Source organism: Babylonia areolata, chromosome 27 (assembly GCF_041734735.1).
Source record: "Babylonia areolata isolate BAREFJ2019XMU chromosome 27, ASM4173473v1, whole genome shotgun sequence".
NCBI lineage: Eukaryota > Metazoa > Mollusca > Gastropoda > Neogastropoda > Buccinidae > Babylonia > Babylonia areolata.
The window spans coordinates 29,462,225-29,480,288 of record NC_134902.1 but is presented as its reverse complement, the minus strand read 5'-3'; the positions used below and the strand labels follow the sequence as shown (position 1 = coordinate 29,480,288).

Genomic DNA, 18,064 nt, shown 5'->3' with positions numbered 1-18,064 from the left:
CTGTCTGCCTGTCTGTCTGTCTGCCTCTCTCTCTCTCTCTTTCTCTCTCTCACTCTTTCTCTCCCCACCCCTTCTCTCTCTCTCTCTATCTGTCTCTCATAACACATACATGTACCACAACCCATCCCTCACCCTGTCTGTCTGTCTGTCTGTCTGTCTGTCTTTCTCTCTCTCTCTCTCTTTCTCTCTCTGTCTGTCTCTTTCTGCGTGTCTCTGTCTCTCATCCTCATATGTTGTTTTTCTTTCTTCTGTTTTATTGTTTCTTTGTGTTTTTGTTGGAGGGGTGGGGAGGCATGGGCTTTTCCACTTCTGGGTTTTCCTCATTAAAAACAAATTTGCTTATCTTTGGATGAGGAGGATCTACAAGATAGAATAATACTTCATAAGTTTATTATCTTTACAAGAGAAATATTGTTGACACGTTTACAACTAAAATGGTGATATTACATGAAAAGAGGCATTTCATCCACAGAATAACTCAAAGTTTGAACATTCAATAGAAACACATAAAAAGAAATTTAAACATTATATGCTCAAAAAGTACATTTTGTGCCCAAACTGTATAAATACCCAACTGAATAATAATGATAACTTTTTTTTTTTTAGATAAGAAAATACATAAAACTAACAGGAAATGCACACGCGCACACACACACACACACACACACACACACACACACACATGCTCGCATGCACATGCACACACTGACATTGACACCTGACACACAGTATGGGGTGACAGTACAGGAGTGTAACACAGGAGGGGTTAGGGGGGCGGGGGGTTGTGTGTGTTTGTGCGTATGTGTGTGTGTATTGAATGTGTGTGTGTGTGTATGCGAGTGTGTATATGCACGTTTGTATCACTGTCATTCAGGTGAGATGATAAACTGAGGTCCTGTGTGCAGCACACACATGACACACTGAAAAAGAACCCATGGCAAAATAAGTGTTGTTCTCAGGTGAAGTTCTGCAGAAGAAATCCACTGTGATAGCATCACAGATATATATGCATGCACTCAAGGCCCGACTAAGTGTATTGGGTTAAGCTGCTGGTCAGGCTTCTGCCTTGCAGATGTGGTGTGATGCATATGGAACTGTTCGAACGCAGTGACGCCTCCTTGAGAAACTGAAACTGAAACTTGTGTATGTATGCTGTTGTGTGTGGTGCAGGAGATGGTGGACACAGCCCTGACCCGCCAGCAGCTGCTTCTGAGGCAGCAGCAGGAGGCGATGGCCTTCACCCACCGCCAGCACCTGGACCAGCAGGCTCAGCACCTCGTCAACCGCTCCCTGGCCATGGGCACCACCTCCACCACCCCTGCCCCCCACCACCTGCAACAGCAAGAGCCGTTCCAGCATCATCAGCCACAGCCTCCACAGCCACAGGCCGACCGACAGGTGCTAACGGCCTTGCTGAACCAGGCCTGTGTGCTGGCCCCACAGAGACCCGCCCCCTCCAACCCCCAGTCCCTCCTCTCCTCCTCCGCCTCCCACCCCTGGACCCCCACACCCCCTGTGCTTAACCCCCAGGGTTACTTCAACAACCCCATCACCGTCCTGGGTAGTCCCGCAGTTGGGTTGGGTGCCCCAGCGCCCGGGGGTCCTGGGTTCGTGGCCATGAACCAGGAAGAGCTGATGCAGGCCGTGCGCAAGGAGCTGAAGCGCATGCAGCAGGAGTGAACATGTCCCGTGGCGCTGCGAGCAGGACGCTTGTGGTTCTTGGTGTTGTGTGACGTACATCGATTGATTGATTGATGGGTATTGCTTATATGGCTGGCTATCCTCAGTCAGTCGCCAAGTTCTAAGTGCTTTACAAACACCATAATTTTTTATTGATTGATAGGGATACTTATATAGCGCCTGTCCTCGATCAGTGACCAAGCTCTAAGCACTTTACAAAAACAGAGTCAGTTTTGATCCATTGAAAGGAATACTTTCATAGTGCCTATCATTAGTCAGTGACCAAACTCTAAGCGCTCTGTTATCACAGAGTCATTTTTGATTCATTGATAGGGACAATCAAAAAAGCGCCTCTCCTCAGTCAATGACCAAGTTGTAAGTGCTTTATGAACACTATCATTTACGATCGATTGGTAGGGATACTTATATAGCACCTGTCCTCGATCAGTGACCAAGCTGTAAGTACTTTACAAAAACAAAGTCATTTTTGATCCATCGAAAGCAGTACTTAAAATAGTGCCTATCATCCGTCAGTGACCAAGCTCTTAGCGCTTTACTATCAGTCATTTTTGATTCATTGATTGGGACACTTATAAAGCACCTGTCCTCGGTCAGTGACCAAGTTCTTAGTCCTTTACAAACACAGTCATTTGCATAACAGGCTGCCTACCTGTGTACAGCTGACTGAGAGCTGCCTTTAGGATGCCCATCCATCGTTTCCTGTGTCATTCAGTCAGGCTTCTGTCACACACACACACACACACACACACACACACACACACACCCGTCTAAAAACACTTATAGTGAATAGACGTTAAACTGAAGATAACACACACACACACACACACACACACACACACACACATGTGTATCCTAATGGATTTTACTGCAAAATGCTGGGTCACCTGTAAGAAAAAAACAACAACACATGACAGAAGGATGCCAAGTTCCACAGTGAAAGTTGCAAACAAACAACTACAGAAAAAAAAAGTCATTCAGATTTTTTTTTTCTTTTTTTTTTTTTAATCGCCAGTAACTTAGATATCAAAAAGGCAGAAGAGTGAGGGCAGGTTTGAAAAACAGCAAATATTTGGTTTATTTTTAAAAACTTTTTTTTAGCAGATTGCTATATCAGCTAATTCTGTCCTTGACCGCTGATCCTTTGTGAAATGAAATCAGTGTGCCAAGAGTGTGAAAGGCAGTTACTACGTCTTGTGTTAATATCATTGGTGTGATTGATTTTGCTGAACAAACGTAATGCAGGCCCAAGAGGAAGAAGTGCAGATAAAGAGTGACTGACATCCTGACCTGTGAGGTCTTTAACTGAGGAGTCCTTCACTGATGAGTATGGTTATCTGCAGCAGTCAAGGGGTTGCAAAAAAAAAAAACCACACCAAAAAACCTGGTAAATTGAGCAGATTTCCAAATATAAACTTTTTTTCTTTGATTTACAGAACATTTTGACCTTTGCACTGATAACATTGATTATATGGCATAGTCTGGGGGCGAGGAGGGGGGTTGTCCTGGTGTTTCTGACCAAAACCAATACTTTAATTCCTTCATTTGTGTGTGTGTGTGTGTGTTGATTGATTAATTCCAGGTTGAACTTAATTTATTCAAAGTTTCCACATGCTGATGGTTAAAGTTATTCCCAGTGATTCTTTTTGACAGATGTGTGCCACTTGATGGAAGGATATAAAACTGCTATGATTTGTTTTAAGCTGAAACCAATTTGTTTGCTCCCATTTTGACATTACTAAAAGCCAGCAAACTTTCCTGAATGATGGTTAAACAATTTTTTTTAAACAATATTGGCATATTTACAGTATAATACAGTGATAAAATATATAATTATAATCACAGATTTCACTGAATAACAGAACAAAAATCACATTTGGTTTTGATATGACAACTGTTTGACAATTGGAATAGAACGAAGATACATTCTCATGATCAACATTCAGTTGACCTTTTTCTTTTATTTATTTGTGTCACTTTTAATGGTCAGGTCTGAGTGACAAACCCTTGTGCAAAAAATGAAAACATTTGCTGAGAATTGAAAATTTTGTACTATTTACCTTTGAGTCATTTTTAATGGCTTTTGAATTTAATCAGGAAAAAGAAAACGTTGGAGAAATGGATGTGAAGGATGTAGGTTAGAGTTAGTATGTACTAACAGAGTTTTGTCTGAGTAGGGAAAACCATGTTCTTTTGAAATTTTTGTCAATGATAAACACACACACACACGCACACGCACACGCACACACTCACACACACGAAATCAGTGTTTGTTTTGGATGGCTGGGGCAAAAGTGGACGTAAAATGATTGTAAAAACTGTCGGCTGCATTATCTATTTTATCTTCAGTATTTATATGGAAATGTGTATTTATAATCTGGTTATGCAACAACAATAACGACAACAACAAAAATGAGTTCATACACATGACATGCTCTTTTTTTCTGTATAATTATGGTATCTTGTTCCATCCACTGTAAATTGTTATATATTTTCTGATATTTGTTGTATCCACTGTAAATTGTTATATTTTTCTGAACAATTTTTCACTGTTGGCAACGTGTTTCTTCATATTTTTTTGTTACTGTTGTTTATGTGCCTGATCAATATTTTGTGGTATTTTGGACAATAACTATGTCTCATCATTCCAGTCTTTCACAAAGGGACCGTACTTGACACAATAATGGGACAGTTGTATTGCTTGGTTTTATTTTTCTCTGTCATTTTGTGGAAAGCCACTCAGTTGTGTGAGGCACTGTAGCAGAATCGCATGGGTGTTGGATTTCTGATTCAGAGTTCACCTGTGATCATAGTTTGAGGCCTGTTTTTTGGCATGGTGTTGTGTCCCTTGGAAAGGCACTTTACACCCGATTTTCTTTACTGCACCCATGTGTGAATGGGTACCTGACCTGCTGGGGAAGGCTTCAGAGCAATGAAAGAATAGGATTGTGCCCTGCCTTCCTGTGAGGAGCCCAAGTCTCAGTCAACACGAATTCACTGCCCTGATGGTGGTATGTGGCTATGAGGCTTTCAACTCATTGAAGTCAACATGAATTCACTGCACTGCCTTGATGGTGGTATGTGGCTATGAGGCTTTCAACTCATTGAAGTCAACATGAATTCACTGCCCTGATGGTGGTATGTGGCTATGAGGCTTTCAACTCATTGAAGTCAACATGAATTCACTGTCCTGAGGGTGGTATGTGGCTATGAGGCTTTCAACTCATTGAAGTCAACATGAATTCACTGCACTGCCTTGATGGTGGTATGTGGCTATGAGGCTTTCAACTCATTGAAGTCAACATGAATTCACTGCCCTGAGGGTGGTATGTGGCTATGAGGCTTTCAACTCATTGAAGTCAACATGAATTCACTGCACTGCCTTGATGGTGGTATGTGGCTATGAGGCTTTCAACTCATTGAAGTCAACATGAATTCACTGCCCTGAGGGTGGTATGTGGCTATGAGGCTTTCAACTCATTGAAGTCAACATGAATTCACTGCACTGCCCTGAGGGTGGTATGTGGCTATGAGGCTTTCAACTCATTCAAGTCAACATGAATTCACTGTCCTGATGGTGGTATGTGGCTTTGAGGCTTTCAACTCATTGAATTCGGATGAGACAATAAACCGAGGTCCCGTGTGCAGCATGCACTTAGCGCACGTAAAAGAACCCATGGCAACAAAAGGGTTGTTCCTGGCAAAATTCTGAAGAAAAATCCACTTCGATAGGAAAAACAAATACAACTGCACGCAGGAAAAGAAATACAAAAAAAATGGGTGGCGCTGTTGTATAGTGACGCGCTCTCCATTGGGAGAGCAGCCCGAATTTCACACAGAGAAATCTGTTGTGATAAAAAGAAATGCAAATACAAATACAAATACAAGTCAACATGAATTCACTGTCCTGATGGTGGTATGTGGCTATGAGGCTTTCAACTCATTGAAGTCAACATGAATTCACTGTCCTGATGGTGGTATGTGGCTATGAGGCTTTCAACTCATTGAAGTCAACATGAATTCACTGCCCTGACCTGATGGTGGTATGTGGCTATGAGGCTTTCAACTCATTGAAGTCAACATGAATTCACTGTCCTGATGGTGGTATGTGGCTATGAGGCTTTCAACTCATTGAAGTCAACATGAATTTGTAGAGACTTTTCTTCTTGTTGTTGGTTGGATTTTTGTTGTTGTTTTTTTGTGCCCATGGTCCATATTTCTTTCTGGGCTAATATGTCTTATCAACTACTTGTCTCTCATGAAAGTCGTTTTTTTGGAGTATGAGATGCCTGGTGGGCTACACTTGATCCCTTGACCAGTACCTTATTGTGGCTAACCAGTGGTTGAAGGTGTAGGGTCCTATAGCCTTTTATGACCACAGGGGCAGTAAATTCATACCCATTCTATCAGGGGCTCAGCATAGGCAGGCAAGGCCCAGCCCTTTCCTTCAACTGCTTTTTGACCATCCCTGATGGAAGTCAGGTGCCCGTTCAACCTGGGTGGAGTGAGGAAAATTGGAGTGAAGTGAATTTCCTAGGGACACAAGAAGAAGCTGAAGCAAGGCCTTGAACTCTGGTCACTATAGAGAACACTCGTTCACAAGTCCAACGCCTTCTGATGGTGTGTGTCTGAAATGATGGGGGGGAGGAAACAGTGAAAACTGAGTGGCTGCTGTGCGCTTGCTTGCTTGTCTGATTGATTGATTGAGGTTTTACTAAACATTGTCAGTTGGTAAGTCAGTTGTTTGTAAAACAAAAAAACAACAACATTTCATTACATTTTTGTTCTTTCTTGAGTTGAAACTGTATATATTGATTATTTTAAAAACTTGACCAATGTGCAAATGTAACACCTTTTTTTTTTTTTTTTATCATTATTTATTGGTTTGTTTTTTCATGATTTTCCCCCTCTTTGAGTGTACTGCCTACATGATTGCACCCCTTTGAATCAAAGGTTTCTGATAGCAAATGGTTTGCCCTCTCATTTGATGAAATTGCAGGCTTAAATGTGGTATGGAGCTACCTCTATGCCATGTAGTGTGGAGGTACAATGCACACTACCTCCACTCTGTGTTACTGTGATGTGGAGGTACAATGCACGCTGCCTCCACTCTGTGTGACTGATGTGGAGGTACAATGCACACTACCTTACACTCTGTGTGACTGTGGTGTGGGGATACAATACACACTACCTCCACTCTGTGTGACTGTGGTGTGGAGGTACAATGCACGCTGCCTCCACCCTGTGTGAATGTCATGTGGAGGTACAATGCACACTACCTCCACACTGTGTGAATGTCGTGTGGAGGTACAATGCACACTGCCTCCACTCTGTGACTGGTGTGGAGGTACAATGCACACTACCTCCACACTGTGTGACTGGTGTGGAGGTACAATGCACACTGCCCCCACTCTATGTTACTGTGGTGTGGACGTACAATACACACTGCCCCCACTCTATGTTACTGTGGTGTGGAGGTACAATACACACTACCTTACACTCTGTGTGACTTCGGTGTGGCGGTACAATGCACACTACCTCCACACTGTGTGACTGTTGTGGAGGTACAATGCACACCATCCCCACTCTGTGTTACTGTGGTGTGGAGGTACAATGCACACTGCCTTACACTCTGTGTGACTGTGGTGTGGAGGTACAATGCACACTACCTCCACTCTGTGTGAATGTGGTGTGGAGCTACAATGCACACTACCTTACACTCTGTGTGAATGTGGTGTGGAGGTACAGTGCACACTACCTCCACTCTGTGACTGGTGTGGAGGTACAATGCACACTACCTCCACTCTGTGACTGGTGTGGAGGTACAATGCACACTACCTTACACTCTGTGTGAATGTGGTGTGGAGGTACAATGCACACCATCCCCACTCTGTGTTACTGTGGTGTGGAGGTACAGTGCACATTGCCTTACACTCTGTGTGAATGTGGTGTGGAGGTACAGTGCACACTACCTCCACTCTGTGTGAATGTGGTGTGGAGCTACAATGCACACTACCTTACACTCTGTGTGAATGTGGTGTGGAGGTACAATGCACACTACCTTACACTCTGTGTGAATGTGGTGTGGAGGTATAGTGCACACTGCCTTACACTCTGTGTGAATGTGGTGTGGAGGTACAATGCACACTACCTCCACTCTGTGTGAATGTGGTGTGGAGGTACAATGCACACTACCTCCACTCTGTGTGACTGTGGTGTGGACGTACAATGCACACTGCCGTACACTCTGACTGTGGTATGGTGGTACAATGCACACTACCTCCACTCTGTGTGAATGTGGTGTGGAGGTATAGTGCACACTGCCTTACACTCTGTGTGAATGTGGTGTGGAGGTACAATGCACACTACCTCCACTCTGTGTGACTGTGGTGTGGACGTACAATGCACACTGCCTTACACTCTGTGTTACTGTGGTGTGGAGGTACAATGCACACTACCTCCACTCTGTGTGACTGTGGTGTGGACGTACAATGCACACTGCCTTACACTCTGTGTTACTGTGGTGTGGAGGTACAATGCACACTACCTCCACTCTGTGTGACTGTGGTGTGGACGTACAATGCACACTGCCTTACACTCTGTGTTACTGTGGTGTGGAGGTACAATGCACACTACCTCCACTCTGTGTGACTGTGGTGTGGACGTACAATGCACACTGCCTTACACTCTGTGTTACTGTGGTGTGGAGGTACAATGCACACTACCTCCACTCTGTGTGACTGTGGTGTGGACGTACAATGCACACTACCTCCACTCTGTGTGACTGTGGTGTGGAGGTACAATGCACACTGCCTTACACTCTGTGTTACTGTGGTGTGGAGGTACAATGCACACTACCTCCACTCTGTGTGACTGTGGTGTGGAGGTACAATGCACACTACCTCCACTCTGTGTGAATGTGGTGTGGAGGTACAATGCACACTACCTTACACTCTGTGTTACTGTGGTGTGGAGGTACAATGCACACTACCTCCACTCTGTGTGAATGTGGTGTGGAGGTACAGTGCACACTACCTCCACTCTGTGTGACTGTGGTGTGGAGGTACAATGCACACTACCTCCACTCTGTGTGACTGTGGTGTGGAGGTACAATGCACACTACCTCCACTCTGTGTGACTGTGGTGTGGAGGTACAGTGCACACTACCTCCACTCTGTGTGACTGTGGTGTGGAGGTACAGTGCACACTACCTCACACTCTGTGTGACTGTGGTGTGGAGGTACAATGCACACTACCTTACACTCTGTGTGACTGTGGTGTGGAGGTACAATGCACACTACCTCCACTCTGTGTGAATGTGGAGAGGAAAGTTACTGATTGATACCTGTCAGAAGTGTGTATGAGGAAAAAACTGAATTGATGATAGTTGACTCCAGTGATTTTAGACATCACAGACTGGATTGAACTGCTTCAGGGCAACAGTGCCCAAAGCACACACTGGTCTCTGTCTCTCTTTGTCTCTCTGCCACTTTTAAATCCAAACTATGTTCAAATGCCTGTCATGTATGATTTTCCACCTGTGTTTTTGTATCTGTGGTTTGTATTTGATGGCCAAAGTACAGTAAACCATTTGGTGTTTTTGTCTATGTCTGTGTCTCTATCTTTGTCTCTTTCTTTCCCACTCTCACTTTCTCTGCTCACCCCCACCCCCACCCCTGCCCCCATGCCCCCTCTATCTCTTTCAATTTGTCATTAATTAGTTATAGAATGTTATCATCATTGTATATAAGCATATCTGCAATATCTAGTTTGATACATGGCTGAAAGCCTGTAGCCTTTGTTTGAAAGTAGATATCATTGTGATGGTCATACCATGTCTGCCTCTCTTTTCTGTCTCTTGCTGATGGGGAATTCTTTCTTTGGTGTTGAAACAGATCATTTTCATCATTATCCATGTTCCGACATAGCATTTTACCACATCATGAATATGATGTCTTGCTTTAAAAAAAAAAAAAAAATTATATGATAATGTGTTTATTTGAAACACAAACGCTTGTGATATTCATAATAATCATGAAACAATTTGCATATTTAGGTAGTGTGACTATTTTGAAACAAAGAAGCAATGAATTTTACAATGATAATGTAAAACTGATTCCAGTGAATTGGTTTAAATTACGTTCCATGAGCGAGTAAATGTGTCAGTTCTTTATTTCTTCTGTCATGTAGAAGGCTTCGTTTTTGGATTTCTGATCCAGCGTTCTGATCCAGGCCCCATTTCAGCTTGGTGTTTTGTGATTGTCCGTGGGGAAAGGCACCTTACTCTGATTTTACCCACTCTACCCATATGTGAATGGGTACCTGACTTTGACTGGGGAATGTTAAAATGGCACGAGAGGATTGGGCCCCACCTTGCCATGCCGAGCCCTAGACACAGTGGTTATGAATTCACTGCCCTGAAAAAGCTGTGGGACCTTAACTGAGCTATGTATGTTTATCATAAAGTGTGGGTTCTTCGTTACACATGGACATTATGATTGTGCTTTGTAGCAGAAATGAAGGGTTTTGTGACTTTCATCGGTTAAACTGAATCTCGCATGCACTTGTGTGTCTGTATGTGTGTGAGCAAGTGTATGCAACTGGTCGACCTGTGTACATAGTAATTTATGTTCTTCAGTCCTCTTTACCTGACAAAGAAGAAGAGAGAGCGTGGTAGACTGTCTGAGACAAGAGAGATTGGGATAGATGTTGAGCAGTGGAAGACTGTCAAGATTACAGTTGATCAGTAACTCTTGCAGTTTTCACCCTTTATCCTTCAGTATCTCTGTCTTTTTTTTTTCTTTTCTTTATTTTTATGCCCTAGAATTTGGGACATTTTGTTTTCTATATTTTGATGATGATGATTGGGATGATGACAATGCTGCTGTAGGGGTCCCTATAGGTTTGGGATTACTTGACAAGACTGTACTCTGTTTGTATGTACCCTGCAGTCTACCAGGCTGCTAGACGCAGACACCTGCAGTTTTAGTCAGATAATTTTGAGCAGGTCTTCCAAAGAAGCATCTGTGAAGAGGATGATCCTTTACTGCGTGTTCCCAGTCTTTCCTTTCAAGCTCATAGCAAACTCATAGTAGGAGCCGGCCACATCCTGTAAAATCCCACCTCTAATGGGGATCGAACCCGAATCCTCCCAGTCACGTCTGCCGTGCTAACCACTTTGCCATGGCTGGTCCTTGTGTTGTTGTTTTTGTTTGTTTGGGTTTTTTTTTAATTATCAAGATTAGTACCATGAAGAAACTGAGTATGGCTAAAGTATGATACTGGATAATTCAAAGATTTGTTGATTGCTGATATTGTGCGTCCTCTCTCTGTCTCTCTCCATCTATAATTCTTTCTCTGTATACATACTTAAATAAAATTATTGGTCTTATGAAAGTCTTGTAAATATGAAGAATGGTAACAGTGGGGTTTTGATGTTGCCCAAACTCCCACAGATCATAACTGTGGGAATTGCTCCTGTGATAGTTTGTATGCTGGAGTGTGTGACTGGGTGGATCTGCAGCCAGTGTGACTGCCATACCTGTACTGTTGACTTAGAAATAAACTGAACATGTTCTTTTGCGAACAGCGTTGTCATTCTTGTTGTGTGTGCATCAGTGTGTGTGTGTGTGTGTGTGTGTGAAGTGTTGTGCAGTATAGTATAGGCCTGCCTTAGAGTGATCAGTCACGTGTGTGTGGGACAGCACCGTATGCAGAATATGCTGCTCTGAATGATTGGTAGAATATACAATATCATGGGAAATTTGGCTTGCCAAGTTCAAAAATTAAGTTGAAAGGCATTAAATCATACTAAGAGTAGGATAAGTGAGAGAGAGAGAGAGACATTAACATTTTTTTTTTAATGTTTGGGACTCCAGCCTGTAAACATAGGTGCACGTTATCAAGTGGTGTATAAAAAATAATTGGAAAAAAACGAAAACATGGTACTGATACGTTCTTCTTTTTGTTTCAGTGAATAAAATTTTTTTTTTTTTTTTTTTTTTAATACGCCATCATCTGCACCATTTTCTGTGACGTTCAGAGAGTGAGAGAGAGAGAAGTTGGTAAAAGAGGGGAAAGTAAAAGGAAGGAAGGAAATAATGGCAATGTTTGGAAGAAAATAAATATTAAGAGGTTTTGTATGTGTCTTGTCCAACATTTAACCTTCTAGGGGTGTGTCGCAGTTTTCTGTCCACGGGAGAGAACTGGACTGATGGCAATCGCAGAGAAAAATTGATTCGATAGTCTCCCATTAAGATGGACGTGCCATGCATACTCTTTCTCTCCCTCTCTCTCCTTATTTCTTCCTCTCTTTCTCTGTCAGACACACATGCACACATACTCAGATATAACATTTCCTGTCTCCGATACTTACACACACTGACTGTTACGTGTGTAATACACACAAACACACTGCAAACCCGAAGAAAAGTGTGTCTTTTATTTATTATCTTTTATTATTTTCTTCTTTTTTAAACTGGAAGGCACGATGTGGTTTAAAACAGAGTATAGTACGAAAGATAAATAATTTCATTCAGTGAAAATAGCAACACCGTTGATATATATAAACAGGGTGGGGTTTTTAGGTGTTTATTAGGTGCAAGAAGTCCTCTCATCAACAACAATTTAACAAATCGAACTTTGAGTTAAAATCGGTTTAAGGCACTACAACAATGTATAGGCAAAGCAAACATGCAAACAATGCGGTAACAAAAGAGATACAATGCTAATTCAGAATCATTACGGAAAGATGTCTCTTTGCAGTTCAAGAACATCACCAGCAATGAAAGAAGCACTTTGTTGGAATATGTTGAAAGCCTTGTTAGATTATGATTTACCAGTTAACTTGGGAACTTCACAGCATCACAATGAATTTTATTAATATAAACACTATGAAAGTGTGTTTTTAAAGAAGCACTACATAAGCTCTTTTCCTTACACATATTAATGTAAATTCCTATACAGTAAAAACACACTTTCCATTGCAACGGGCTGTGAATTTGGGACAAAAAGTGCATGGACTATTATGTAAAGATCAAGTTATGCTGAGCAAGGAATTTGGGACAAAAAGTGCATGGACTATTATGTAAAGATCAAGTTATGCTGGGCAGGGAATTTGGGACAAAAAGTGCATGGACTATTATGTAAAGATCAAGTTATCCTGGGCAGGGAATTTGGGACAAAAAGTGCATGGACTATTATGTAAAGATCAAGTTATGCTGAGCAAGGAATTTGGGACAAAAAGTGCATGGACTATTATGTAAAGATCAAGTTCGGTTATGATTGGTGATTAATGTCATTGATTCTGATGATTGAACGACCAAAACACAACGGAATGAAAGGTCAATATCGATTTACTTATATCATTGGTTAAGAATATATCTTTATCACTTTATCACTTTTGTGATTTTCAGCTGATGATTGCAACATTTATTAAAAATGGGAAATCTCTCTCTCTCTCTCCATATATATATATATATATATATATATATAATTAAATGTGTATGATATGTGTGTGTGGACCTCAAATACAGCGCGGAGCTATTACCATGGTAAGATCAGTACGACTCAGATGAATATGCCTATACATGATGAATGAATAACTGACGGTGAGATTAAAATACAGAACGTGTGATAAAGCTTCCTCTTTGTATTGGATGAAATCACTGAAGGAACTAGCGCAGTTTTACAGAATATCCGAGGGTAGTATCTTATTCACACACACACACACACACACACACACACCGAGAGAGAGACAGAGAGACAGACAGACGGGCAGACAGACAGAGCCAGAGGCAGATATAAACAGATATGAAACATAAAAAAAGCGTTATCCTTGTAGAATTCCAGCTCATCACATAACCTTTTGGTCCCTTCGAAAGACACCGAATCACAGAACCGTCCAGCGTTCCTATTACGCCATATCACGGCGTGACGTCATTGCTCTCAACTTTGACGTCACAGTCAGTAATAAGGGCAGGGATTGGGAGACACCATGTTGTCTGTCGCCTGGCACTGGAAAGCCTCTTTGAACTCTGGAAGTTCCTGGAGAGCTAGATTCACCCTGCAACCGTCGGCATCACAGTTCAATGAAAGGACACAACAATGTTTTTAGTATCTATAGACATAGAGACGGACAGATTGATTGATTGACTGAAATTAATGGCAACCCGCCCCAGAAAATGATTATCGGCGTTCACTAAAACTCTCGCCCACTGAGTACGACGTATTGTCGTGTCTGTGACGTATTAGTTATAGTTTACGTCATTAGTTACATTTTAATTCACCATCCAAAGCTCCCGGCTTTGTCTCGCATTACATGTATCAAACACACACGCGCGCGCACACACACACACACACACACACTTTCACTTACTCCTATGCGTACACAGTAATTCCCCCCCCCCTCCTCCCACTCGATTTTTTTTCCTTCTCTCGTCTAATATCACTTACAGTGAAAAGACGTTAAACTAAAGAACGAACACACACACACACACACACACCTGTGTATGTATATAGGGCAGCAGAAAAAGCAGCAGCAGTAGCAGTGGCGGGAGTAGCAGCAGCAGTAGTCGAATCATCATCATAATTACTACAAACATTGTCGCCATCGTTACCACAACCGCCATGATCATCATCATCATCATCATCACTACCACAACCACCATCACCATCATCATCAGCGCCACTACCATCATCATCATCACTATCACCACCATCACTATTATCACCACCATCACCACTACCATCATCATCATCACGACCAACATCACCATCATAATCATAATCATCATCGTCATCATCACCACCATCATCATCATAATCATCATCATCACCACCATCATTGCCATCATCATCTCCACTATCACTAGCACCACACCATATTCATCATCATCATCATTACCACCACCACCACCACCATAAGCATCATCGTTATCATCATCATCACAATCAGCACCACCACCACCATCATCGCCATAATCGTCATCAATATCATCATCATAACTACCACCACCACCATCATCATCACAATCACTACCACTACCACCACCACCATCATCACCATCATGATCATCATCACCATCGTCATCATCAGCAGCAGTATCAGTATCAGTATCTCAAGGAGGCGTCACTGCATTCGGTCAAATCCATATACGCTACATCACATCAGCCAAGCAGATGCCTGACCAGCAGCGTAACCCAACCCAGCAGCAGCACCACCACCATCATCACCATCGTCATCATCATCACCATCGTCATCATCATCACCATCGTTAGCAGCAGCAGCAGCAGCAGCACTATCATCATCATCACCATCGTCATAAGCAGGAGTACCCATCATCATCATCATCATCATCATCACCATCGTTATCATCATCAGCAGCAGCACTATCATCATCACCATCATCATCATCATCATCACCATCGTCATCATCATCACCATCGTCATCATCAGCAGCAGCAACACTATCATCATCATCACCATCGTCATCATCATCACCATCGTCAGCACAGCAGCAGCACTATCATCATCATCATCATCGTTATCATCATCACCATCGTCATCATCATCGTCATCATCATCAGCAGAAGCACCACCACCACCATCACCATCATCATCACCATCGTCATCATCATCACCATCGTCATCATCATCATCAGCAGCAGCAGCACTATCATCATCATCATCATCATCGTCATCATCATCAGCAGCAGCAGTACCACCACCACCACCATCATCATCACCATCGTCATCATCATCATCAGCAGCAGCAGCACCACCACCACCACCATCATCATCACCATCGTCATCATCATCATCATCGTCATCATCAGCAGCAGCAGTACCACCACCACCACCATCATCATCACCATCGTCATCATCATCATCATCGTCATCATCAGCAGCAGCAGCAGCACTATCATCATCATCATCATCACCATCGTCACCATCATCATCATCAGCAGCAGCACCACCACCACCACCATCATCATCACCATCGTCATCATCATCACCATCGTCATCAGCAGCAGCAGCACTATCATCATCATCATCAACAGCAGCAGCAGCACTATCATTATCATCATCATCACCATCATCACCATGCTGTATCTCACCTGACGTCCAGATGGACACGTCCTTGTGACGCGTACATGTATTCATAGAACGGGTCCATATTGTAACAGTGCATCTGGAACATAATCATGACGTCCCTTTTTTTAGGGGGATGAGGGGGACGGGGTCTATAAGGGGGTTGGGTATTCAGCTGTTGTACAACGTAACCATTTGGCAAAAATTCCATAAAGTCAGTTTGTTCAGAGTTTGGTTCTTGAACCGGTGAAGATTGTGTCGTTCGTGTGTGTGTGAGAGTCCTAGATGTCTGTCCAGGTCTGAGGTCCGCCCTGGCTGTTAAAAGTGGGGCGAAACCCTGGGGTTCAGGTCGGTTCAGCTTGGGAGGATGTGGGTCCGTATACCAGTCAGGGGATTTTTTCTTTTGTTTGTTAGTTTGTATTTGTTTGTATTTCTTTTTATCACAACAGATTTCTCTGTGTGAAATTCGGGCTGCTCTCCCTAGGGAGAGCGCGTCGCTACACTACAGCGCCACCCATTTTTTTGTATTTTTTCCTGCGTGCAGTTTTATTTGTTTTTCCTATCGAAGTGGATTTTTCTACAGAATTTTGCCAGGGACATCCCTTTTGTTGCCGTGGGTTCTTTTACGTGCGCTAGGTGCATGCTGCACACGGGACCTCGGTTTATCGTCTCATCCGAATGACTAGCGTCCAGACTACCACTCAAGGTCTAGTGGAGGGGGAGAAAATATCGGCGGCTGAGCCGTGATTCGAACCAGCGCGCTCAGATTCTCTCGCTTCCTACGCGGACGCGTTACCTCTAGGCCATCACTCCACTTTTCTTTCTTTATTTATTTATTTAATCTTGTCGAATTGTTCTACCTGAGGTCACTTCTACCCAGAGTTGTGTGTTCAGAGAACTCAAATGTGATGCAGGACCACACAGTTCATGGTCATCATCTGCATCACGGAACCGTATTCTTTCGATGTGTTACTCAAAGATTCCGACCAACACTGCAGGTGTCTGTATTTCACGGGCCTGGTTGACTGACGGTCCTTGTTCCCATTATGAACGGATGCGTGGACTACAAGGTTTGTCATGTCCTCCCGATTTATTAATTAGAGATTTCCACAGCAGCATTGTCACCATCCTCACCTTCTTCTTCTTCGTCTTCTTCTGCGTTCGTGGGCTGCAACTCCTACGTTCACTCGTATGCCACGGGGCTTTTACGTGTATGACCGTTTTTACCCCGCCATGTAGGCAGTCATACTCCGCTTTCGGGGGTGTTCATGCTGGGTATATTCTTGTTTCCATAACCCACCAACTGCTGACATGGATTACAGGATCTTTTACGTGCGTATTTGATCTTCTGCTTGCATATACACACGAAGGGGGTTCAGGCACTAGCAGGTCTGCACATATGTTGACCTGGGAGATCGGTAAAATCTCCACCCTTTACCCACCAGGCGCCATCGCGATTCGAACCCGGGACCCTTAGACTGAGGGTCCAACGCTTTAACCACTCGGCTATTGCGCCCGTCATCCTCACCTTCATTTATGACTGAAAATACAGAACGTCTCCAAAATCGTATGGTAATAATAAAAACGATAATAATAATAATCATCATATCATCATCTTCATCATCGTAATCATAATTGTATATGTATTGGCTCGTGTGAGGCGCTTAGAGCCCGTTATATGGGGAGGTTTGCGCTATATAAGCACAATACATTATTATCATTATTATCATCATCATCATTATTAGCATTATTTTTTTTATAATAATAATAACAATAATATTATTATTATTATCATCATCATCATCATCATTAGTTCTTTCGTTCGTTTTGAGTGAGTGAGTGAGTGAGTTAGTTAGTCAGTCATTTATTTATACAAAACTATAAATATCCGATTGTTTCTCGAGCACATACGCCGCACATGAATTCCGCTCCTTAAAAAAAAATAAAAATAAAAAAAAAAAAAAAAGTTAAAGACCCTTCAACATACTCCGTATATCCTCATCACTCCCTTCCTCCTCGCCTATCCGCAGAGAAAGGTGACGTCATACCTGCGCATGCGCAATGAAGAAGAGTTGCTGGGGACTGTAGGGAAGGCCTGGGGAGGTGGAGTCCTGTCCGTACTTCTGCTGCCACGACTGGTATGCCTGGGGAAAGATCAGGTACAGTGAACTGAATTGTAGGAAACAGAAAATCAATGCTTAGATAAACAAAAATATATCATATGGTATCATATCAAATCATATTATATTAGGTCATATCGTATCCGATCCTATC

General features: G+C 42.7%; 2 protein-coding genes across 2 annotated transcripts in view; one reads left to right on the top strand and one right to left on the bottom strand.

Moving 5' to 3' along the window:
* LOC143301053 (uncharacterized) overlaps positions 1–7,932 on the top strand; it is a 52,055-nt gene extending 44,123 nt beyond the window's left edge. The window contains exon 21 of the mRNA XM_076615058.1: positions 1,171–7,932. Within this exon, the coding sequence (XP_076471173.1) occupies positions 1,171–1,680 (510 nt within the window). The 3' untranslated portion in view covers positions 1,681–7,932. The remainder of the gene's footprint in view (positions 1–1,170) is intronic.
* Positions 7,933–12,125: 4,193 nt separating this feature from the next.
* Positions 12,126–18,064, bottom strand: part of LOC143301297 (endothelin-converting enzyme homolog) — a 31,847-nt gene continuing 25,908 nt past the window's right edge. Inside the window, exons 13-15 of the mRNA XM_076615498.1 lie at positions 17,839–17,934; positions 15,817–15,890; positions 12,126–13,762 (exon numbers count right to left, since the gene is read on the bottom strand). Of these exons, the coding sequence (XP_076471613.1) occupies positions 13,663–13,762; positions 15,817–15,890; positions 17,839–17,934 (270 nt within the window). The 3' untranslated portion in view covers positions 12,126–13,662. The remainder of the gene's footprint in view (positions 13,763–15,816; positions 15,891–17,838; positions 17,935–18,064) is intronic.